General features: G+C 46.1%; 2 protein-coding genes across 2 annotated transcripts; one reads left to right on the plus strand and one right to left on the minus strand.

The window, feature by feature from the left end:
* The first annotated feature begins 2,027 nt into the window (after window positions 1-2,027).
* Window positions 2,028-5,553, plus strand: LOC125508594 (VIN3-like protein 1). Its single transcript, XM_048673352.1, has 4 exons — window positions 2,028-2,247; window positions 2,796-3,444; window positions 3,837-4,144; window positions 4,242-5,553. Exons 1-4 carry the CDS (start codon window positions 2,205-2,207, stop codon window positions 5,333-5,335), a joined length of 2,094 nt encoding a protein of 697 aa, XP_048529309.1. The 5' UTR covers window positions 2,028-2,204; the 3' UTR covers window positions 5,336-5,553.
* A 460-nt stretch (window positions 5,554-6,013) lies between these two features.
* LOC125508595 (rho GTPase-activating protein 2-like) lies at window positions 6,014-9,072 on the minus strand. Its single transcript, XM_048673354.1, has 5 exons — window positions 8,411-9,072; window positions 7,546-7,666; window positions 7,341-7,460; window positions 6,952-7,182; window positions 6,014-6,822 (listed from the first exon to the last, which is right to left on the minus strand). Exons 1-5 carry the CDS (start codon window positions 8,788-8,790, stop codon window positions 6,310-6,312), a joined length of 1,365 nt encoding a protein of 454 aa, XP_048529311.1. The 5' UTR covers window positions 8,791-9,072; the 3' UTR covers window positions 6,014-6,309.
* Between the last annotated feature and the right edge of the window lie 581 nt (window positions 9,073-9,653).

Raw genomic sequence — 9,653 nt, forward strand, 5'->3', positions numbered from 1 at the left:
TGTATTATGGAACGAGTAAATAGACTTTCCGGTAACAAGATTGAACTAGGTATGAAGATATCGACGATCGAATCTCGGGAAAGTAACATACCGATGGACAAAGGGAATTATGTATGTTGTCGTAATGGTTCGACCGATAAAGATCTTCGTAGAATATGTAGGAGCCAATATGGGCATCCAGGTTCAGCTATTGGTTATTGACCGGGTAGGTGTCTCGGTCATGTCTACATAGTTCTCAAACCCGTAGGGTCCGCACGCTTAACGTTCGTTGATGATATAGTATTATATGAGTTATATGTTTTGGTTACCGAATGTTGTTCGAAGTCCCGGATGAGATCATAGACATGACGAGGAGTCTCGAAATGGTCGAGAGTTAAAGATTGATATATAGGACAAAGGTATTTAGACATCGGAAGTGTTTCGGGACGTACCGGGAAGAAATCGGGTCATCAGAAGGGGTTCCGGGTACCCCCGGCAAGTTATGGGCCTTATGGGCCAAAGGAGGGGACATGCCAGCCCACAAGGAGGCTGGTGCGCCCCTTCCCTTGTTTGTCCAGCCCTAGGGAAGGAAAAGGGGGAGGGCTAGCCCCTCACGCCTTCCCCTCTCATGGGGGAAAGGAAGGGGGGGCTCCCCTGCCTTTCCCCGCACTCCAAATAAGGAAAGGAGGGGGCGTGGCTTGGGAGGGACCCCAAGTAGGATTCTTCCTACTTGGGCGCCTCCTTTGACTGCTCATCCCTCCCTCCCACCTATATATATGTGGGAGGGGGCACCTAGCAGATAACAGATCAATTGTTAGCCGTGTGCGGCGCCCCCTCCACCGTTTACACCCCCGGTCATATTTTCGTAGTGCTTAGGCGAAGCCCTGCGGAGATCACTTCACCATCACCGTCACCACGCCGTCGTGCTACCGGAACTCATACACTACCTCGCCGTCTTGTTGGATCAAGAAGGTGGAGGACGTCATCGAGTTGAACGTGTGCCGTACGTTCGGTGCTCGATCGGTTGGAACATGAAGAAGTTCGACTACATCAACTGCGTTGTCAAACGCTTCCGCTTACGGTCTACGAGGGTACGTAGCCATACTCTCCTCCTCGTTGCTATGCATCTCCATGGATAGATCATTGCGTGTGCGTAGATTTTTTTCCATGCAACAATTCCCAACACTAGGCCCACTAGTCCTCTAGTGATGCAAAAACACTCATGAATTTTTCTTGGATTTTTTGGGACTTTTTGTATGGTCATTTTTTGAAGTACCAAAAACAATAGAAAACATGAAGTGTAAATGGGCACTGAATTGATAGGTTAGTCACTCAAAAATCTTTTAAAAACTTTAAAAACTTACATAATAACAGTCATGAAACATACAAAAATTTATTGATGCATTGAAGACGTATCAAGACCTATCCATTAGTCAGAGGTCAAATTGTTGAGTAGGTTGTGTGGCACCTGCCATCCACAGAAGTATGTATAATTTTATACCACATCGGTGGCAAGTGGCCTCTCAAAGAGCTTGGCCTATTTCTCTAGAGTGATGAAGGACACATGCTCATCGTCCTGCAAGATGCCAAGGCGATGTGGCAGCACCTTTTTTCCTTTGGTTTTGGAGTAAAAAACCACGGTCCACTTTAGCGATCTGATAGCTGCGGTAAGGGGTCAATTTAGGATTAACTGAAGTTTCTGCTAAGTTATTTATTTATGTGATATATTTTATGTGATACATGTGTTTGATATGTCTAATTTGAGCTTAAATTACACCTGCAAAATTGAAGAAAATGACAAAAAATAATAATATGGAGGCCAATTATGGCTGCTATGTAGCGGATGACGATCGTCGATACAACGAATCTGCTAGAGTTGGTCTAATGGTCAAGTGGAGCTCTCACCTTTTTATCTAGTCAAAGTGGATTTTTTTTTTTACGGATGGCAAAGTGGATCCCTCAACTTGAACGTTTGGAAAACTCAAAATTTAGAAATAGAAAAAAAAAACGTATTCTTGCGGGAAGATGAGATGGAAGGCCAATGACCGGGCCGGCCCACCTCCACCCTCTGTCTTGTCGGTCTCGTGCACCACCATCCCGGGAGAGGAACAAAACCCTCCTCTCCTCTCCTCTCCTTCCACCAAAGCCGTAGCAGCCGTCCGGCCGGAGCGGAACCATCCGCTCTCCCCTCGTGCTCCCGGCGGCGGCCGCGGCCCTCCACGGGGATGGAGTCGACCGGAGGAGATCCGTCTGGATTCGCCGCTGCGGGTGAGCCGGCCCTACCTAGCAGCTTGCTTATCAGGCTACTTTTCTTCTTCTTCTTGTTCGCCGTGAGCAATCAAACCCGAATCCTACGCTTTTAGCTTCCCTCAATGCATCCGTGCGTGATTCCATCCGATCCGATCCGATCCGATCATTCTCCTCCCGCGCGGCCGCGCGCGCGCAAGCTCGATCTTAGCTTCCTGGTTGGTGGGTCCCATGCCGCGTGTGAACCCGCGTACTGGGCCAAGTCAAGCATGGATGGAATGGATGCTTGCTTTCTTCTTAGCCACGCGTGTTTTACTAGTTACCACTTTCCTCTTTTAGCGGTTTAATTAATTGACTAGCAGCATGTCGGGCGATAGGTGATATTTAATGGCGGGGAGTTTAGGCTGAGAATTGCATATTCAAGTGTTCAGCCAGTGCAACCATGCTAGTATCTACAAGTAGTTTTTAATTCCCGGGAGATGGGTGGTATTTAGTTCATAAGGTTTGTTGTTTTCTGTCCATACTAATGTTTTTGTTCCTTTTCTCTACTTTGTCTTTTCCCTTGCTAGCTTTACATGCTTCTAGTGATGTGAGCGAACATGAAGAGATTAAACCCGCTGATGACAGCAACACCATCTCAGACTATGCCCAGGAACCATTGAATTTTTTTCCGGAGCAAGAATCTAACGATGCCAGTGTTAGTACAGAAAAGAAAGAGTCTGTCGTATCCAAATGCAAGTCGGTGGAAGAAATTCCAAGAGAAGCAACCGTAAAAAGGTGCAAGAACATCGATTCCAAGAAGCTCTTCTCAAATAACAAAAATAGTCCAAGCCTCACTGGTATTCAGGCTCTCAGAAAGCCGCCAAGAAAGGGGGCCCATCCTATTCAACTTCGCGAGAGCGAAATGTTTCAAGACAAAAAGCCTCCTTCCACATGGATATGCAAAAATGCAGCCTGCAAAGCTGTGCTTACCTCAGAGAATACATTCTGCAAACGGTGTTCGTGTTGTATATGCCACCTTTTCGATGACAACAAAGATCCTAGCCTTTGGCTCGTCTGCTCATCAGAGACTGGTGATACAGATTGCTGTGAGTCATCCTGCCACGTTGAGTGCGCACTCCAGCGCCGAAAGGCAGGGCGCATCGATCTTGGGCAATCTATGCACCTAGATGGTAACTATTGCTGTGCTGCCTGCGGGAAGGTTATTGGAATACTTGGGTGAGTAGTTTTGCCTCTTGCTGATGCATTGGCATATATTTTCAGTATGGGAATGTTGCTATGCATTTTCTACATTGCAGTTTCTGTTATGTTGCGTTTTTCTTGGTTTTATCAGTTAAGGCTGGAATTGTTGAGATGTTGATTTCGTCTCATTTTTACTAGCTGATTCAGAACTTTTCTATGATAGGTTTTGTTGGGTTTAAAATATTTAAGTCGTGATATTTCCAAACGTCAGCTAACCTATTTGTTAATTTTGCCTGAAACATACATTAGAAGTATGGCACTTTTAGATTTTATCCCTACCTTATTGGCATGAGCTTTGTTATAGTGAACCCTTTTCTTGTTTATTTCCTTTTAGTTTTGCTTATTTATGGTACCTTTGGATTGAGCAGGTTCTGGAAAAGGCAGCTAGCGGTTGCTAAAGATGCTCGTCGGGTTGATATTCTTTGTTCTCGTATATACCTAAGTCATAGGCTTTTGGATGGCACAACCCGTTTTAAAGAGCTGCATCAGATTGTACAGGATGCAAAAGCAAAGCTGGAAACTGAGGTTGGTCCCCTTGATGGGTCTTCTAAGATGGCCCGGTGCATTGTGGGCCGGCTTCCTGTTGCTGCCGATGTGCAGAAACTTTGCTCTCTAGCAATGGAGAAGGTAGATGACTGGCTGCAGTCAAACTCTCAAGCAGAAACTAAACAAATTGGTAATTCTTTTTTTCTTTTAAGTTTTACCCCTTTCTAGTGGGTTCATGTGGAACTTAATTCTTTTATGAATCTTACAAACTTATTTTCATGGTGCAGATACACTTCCTACTGCCTGCAGGTTTAGATTTGAAGATATTACAGCTTCATCATTAGTGATTGTTCTGAAAGAAACTGCTTCCTCGCAGTATCATGCTATCAAAGGCTACAAGCTTTGGTACTGGAACAGCAGAGAACCGCCTTCCACTGGGGAGCCTGTTATTTTCCCCAAAGACCAAAGAAGGATATTGATTTCCAATCTGCAGCCCTGCACGGAGTATGCCTTTCGGATCATTTCATTTGTTGAGGACGGTGAACTTGGCCACTCCGAGTCTAAGTGCTTTACCAGGAGTGTGGAGATCATGCACAAGAATATAGAGCACGGTGCAGAAGGTTGCTCGTCTACTGCCAAGAGAAATGTCAAGAGGCACAATGGCAGGTCGTCAGGCTTCAAGGTGCGCCAGCTGGGTAAAGTATTACGGAGGGCATGGGAAGAGGATGGTTTCCCCAGTGAGTTCTGTAAAGATGAGATTGAAGATTCCTGCGATCAGAGTGATTCAGTGATACTAGAGAAGGGTCAAGTTGCACATGTTGTTTCACGCAAACTCGATCTTAATGAAACCTCAGTCCCAGATTTAAACGCTGAGGTAGTCATGCCAACAGAGTGCCTCCGAAATGAGAACGCGTATAGTTCAGGAAAGAATGATTTGAGGAAGTCCAATGGCTGTGGTGATTTCGCGACCTGCACCGAGGGGCATGTCGGCGAGGCACCTGCAATGGAATCCCGATCACAAAGTCGAAAGCAGACATCAGACTTGGAGCAGGAAACCTGTGCGGAGGATGGCAATTTGGTCATCGGTTCACAGAGGCACTTCTCCCGTAGGTTAGGTGAGCTAGATAATAACTATGAGTACTGTGTGAAGACTATTCGATGGTTGGAATGTTGTGGCCACATCGAGAAAGAATTTAGGATGAGATTTCTAACCTGGTTTAGCCTGAGATCGACGGAGCAGGAGCGGAGGGTTGTCTTGACCTTTATCCGCACCCTCGTTGACGAGCCAGGTAGTTTGGCAGGGCAGCTCCTGGATTCATTTGAAGAAATTGTTGCCAGTAAAAGGCCAAGGACTGGTTTCTGCACTAAGCTATGGCACTAATCCGGATAGGCAAACACTAAACAACACCAGTATACTAGTATCCAATATTCTTTGAAAGGGGAAACATGACACTGGTTTGTGTACTAAGCTATGCCATTAATCGATATTATTTCTTAATAATACTCTTACGAGGGGAAAGTAACTGGGATATCACAGTTTTTCCACTTCGTTGTAATATCACTTCTAACTGCTGATAAATGTACGTGTGGTTAGTTTTATTGCTGTACTCTGAACTCTACCATGATAATTGATTGATGCCTGTAACTCTGTGTTTACCGGAAAAGTAATATCAGGGAACTATTACAGATGACGAGTTCTACACCTCCACTACAACAAAAATGTGTTCTTTGTTTAGGAATATACTCCCTCCGTTCCTAAATATAAGTCCTTGTAGAGATTCCACTATAGACTACACACAGAACAAAATAAGTGAACCTATACTCTAGAAGGCAACGTGTATACATCCGAATGTAGTCTTTATAGTGGAATCTCTAAAAGGACTTATATTTAGGAACGGAGGGAGTATATTGAATTTTTTCACTGTGATTTCAAACTAAGCAACGTGTTTCGCTGGTGAGAGTGGGATGAAGTTGAACATGAAAGTAACTGCTACTGAAGCCATCTCACTGCTAAATTCTGGCGTCTCCTTAGCACCATATTTTGGCAGACACCACCATGAAGAATTAGAAATTAAGTCACATATGAAAAAATAAAAGAAGATTTTTTGTACAGATAGAGTAACATCGAGTGCACACTAATGCAGTCATTTCCATACAACACTGTTGACCATACAGCAGTGAATCCTGGTGGTGTCCTACGGCAGGACAGATATGAATGACCCACATGGACATATCCAAGCACCAGCAGAGTTAAGTTCAGACACTACAAGCAATACATTTCAACCAGATGTTGACAAACTCAATCCACCAGAGAGTAAAAACCACAAGATCTACCTGCCCAAGAACACAAGACTATCATTTCAATAACTCTGCACATTCTTCTTCTTCTTCTTCTTCTTCTATGTCCTCCAATGCCTTGGTTTCAGATTTCAGCTCAGGTTGATCGTCCTCCATTTCCACAATCTCGGAGCTTACTTCGTGCTGTTTGCTTGTGCTTCCCTCTGGTCTGTCATCTTCGAGTTGGCTTTCCAGCCGATCCAAGAACACCTCCTCGGCTTCAGTGAGGGGATGGTCGCCTTCCTGTTCACTGTCGAAACAGGTGTTGTACCTCACCAAATAATCCACCTGCCCCCCGGACTTGCTGATCTGGCTGTGCATATCGCTCAGCTCACAGCTTCTGTCCATCATCTCCCGCTCACTGCCATAGTATTCGGCATCAGAATGCCGACCGGAAGATGCTGGAGATGAGTATGGAGTGTAATCTCCAGGAGCTACATCATCACGCTCTCGAAGCGTCCTCAAGATCAATGTTTTGAGAAAGTTCATGACTTGCACAGCATGCATCAGGGCTGTCAAAGGATCTGACATCTAGAATTGAATAAAAAGTTTAAAGATTAGCACAGTAATTGGCAACTTGCCAGTTGGTTTTTTCTTTTTCCGGAGGTCAGGTAAGTACAGACATGTGCTATCCTGCAAGAAGACTAATGTAGTGATTACCTGAGTCATGTTGGGGGCAAACACCATGGCTATGTTTCTAGCATTCATCTTGTTTAGCTCCTCCTCCTCCACAACATCAGCCATTAGCTCAACAGCCCAATTGAGGAGTGCAGCTGGAGTGGGGCGCAGTAGCGTCACAAGCTCTAGGAATTCCTCTTCAGAATTGCATTGCAGAACCTGCTCCGGGGAGAGGCTATCCAGCACACCTTCAGGAAGTTCCCTGAACCATGCCTGACCAATACATACAAGTTGTAGTTATGTCGTCTTGTAAAACCAACAGTCCTTGCTTAACATTTGATTGTAGACTTATGATTACAGTCTATCGATCGTGTGAACACACTGTCCTTATTGTGTCATCATATGTTGATACGAGTGAAGGACAAATGTACCTTAATGAGGCTTGCCAAGCAGTGAACATCAATGTCCTCAGGAACAACTCCTTTGTTCAGTTGATCCCTCACATGCTCTTCTTGGTCATTCTCCGGGTTTATGCGAAAGATCCCTTCAGCCTGAAGATACAAAACCTCGGATGAGCAAATTCATGCTGATTCAGACCTGCTGGTATGGAGCAACTAATGACTAATGATGTCTGACCTTTAGCCCGCCCTGACCATACAACCTCTCCTGCATAAGCAGCAGTATCGTGGGGACCGAGTTTCCCTTGCCATCGTAGGTGCATTGCATTGATTCGGCCGAGACACCGAACACACTCGCACTGGGAAAAAATTGTAAGCATCTTTAGTCACGCCTTGTCTAGTGAATTGTGTTCAAATATAGAATCTTGGACAAATTCATATCTGAATATCAGTTTTCCTGTTCAAGTTAATTCCATGTGCACACGGAATCTTGGACAAAGTCACCATTAAATACCATTTTGTAGTCATGCAGTTAATTCCATGTGCATATTAAATATCAGTTTTAGAGGTCCTGTTAACTCCATGTGCATATTGAATCCTGAAGGGCAAATTTATGACAACAAACATTCTGAAATAAAAGAAGCATAGTTGGCTAAAATTCTAAAATTCCTTATACGGCATTTTCAGAAAAGATGTTCTATCATCCCACTGAACCAAAACACATTCTACATCAGTTAAAGTCTTGGTTTTATAAAGGAAGCCATTAAAGGCACCCACCGTTACTGGGACTTCTGAATTAATACGAATGGAAACTCCTGCCGTATTTCCAGATCTATCTACCTATCAGGAAGTACAGTTACTTGAACAGGTGAAGAAATTTTAACAAAAATGACAGCAATTCTCAGACCCCCGCATCAAGCAACCAGCACGAGTTGCTCAAGACCGAGTTCCAAGTCAGCAACCTCCGTAGATTTTTCTCTACTTCACACAAAATGTTCAACCTTAATTTGGGACAGTTTGCAGAACCTGAAGATATATATCTTGTCGAACATGGAAGGAAGCTAGGAAGGTTGATGAGATCTCATGGATGGAAGGAAGGGTACCTGGCGCTGGGGACGCGGGGAGGCATCTCCACCTCAAACTCGACGGGGAGGCCGAGGAAGCCGTGGAAGCGGTCGAAGGTGACGTGCGCGACGTGGCGGACGTCGGTCGGCCAGCCGATCTCCATCTCCGCCAGCTCGGGGGCGGCCGCGTCCTCGTCGTCCTCTCCCCAGCGGCAGCCGCCACCGCCGCCGGCGACGCGGTCCGGCCCCCGCTCCACCCGGCACGCCACGACCGACCTCCGCACGGCCGCGAGCAGCAGCGCCAGCACCGACAGCTGCTGCCTCTCCCGCTCCTCCGCCTCCTCCCCGCCGCCGCCGCCCCTCTTCTTCCCCACGCTTCCGCCCTTGCACCCCGTCGAGACCACCACCACCCCCGTCATCCTGGGTTTCTTCCACCACCCCTCCTCACACAGCGGCCGAGCTCGCGCGCATGGGCGTCGTCGCCTCGTGGCTTTCTCCCCTCACTCCAACTAAAATCTTGGACTCGCCGCCTCCCCCTCTTGTACTCCCTTTCAAAATTGCAGCTCCGAACACATAGATCGAAGCTCAAGCCTCTCTCTCTCCCCCTCTCAGCTTCTTGGAAGTTGGAACAGCACAAAATCCCCTTCTCTCTCTGTTTCTCTGCGGTGGTGAGGTGGTGAGCTCAGAGAAGCATTAATGAGGGGGGAAGGAGGAGTGTGGAGGAGCCAAGTGCAAATAGTTTTGAACGCAGAGGGGCCAAGGTGCAAAAGCGTATCAGAAGGATTCAAACTCTGACCCGACCGGCCGCTGGAACTGAAAAGCGGCTCCCCTGCCCCTCGTGTGATGTCCTTTGCCATTTTCCACGTCACATTTAGTAAAACGGAAGAAAAATCTTTTGCTTCAAAAGCACACAACCCACCTGGTGTTTGCTGCTTCGTCAACGCTCGTACGGAGGCTGGAATTGATGTTACTCCATCATCATCCTTATCTAGTATTAGTACATCATTAGTGTTACTTGAATTCTCCGGTGGGCGGTGGTGGTGATCCTTGTTTGTTGTTGTCTAGTTGAAGCTATAGGGCAAGCGCCCAGCTATAGTTGCTTTCGAGCTACGTACATATATTTGTGTTCATCTTTTTAGCTGAGTAGAAACCATGAAATGTGTACGGGCGCCTATTGATGGTACTAAAAACCGTCAACAAGGTGGAGCGTGTGATCGAAAGTATCAAAAGGGATCGCATACGGAAAATTTATCTAGGTCTGAGTCCTGAGGTTAAGGTAACA

This window comes from Triticum urartu, chromosome 5, assembly GCF_003073215.2.
Source record: "Triticum urartu cultivar G1812 chromosome 5, Tu2.1, whole genome shotgun sequence".
NCBI lineage: Eukaryota > Viridiplantae > Streptophyta > Magnoliopsida > Poales > Poaceae > Triticum > Triticum urartu.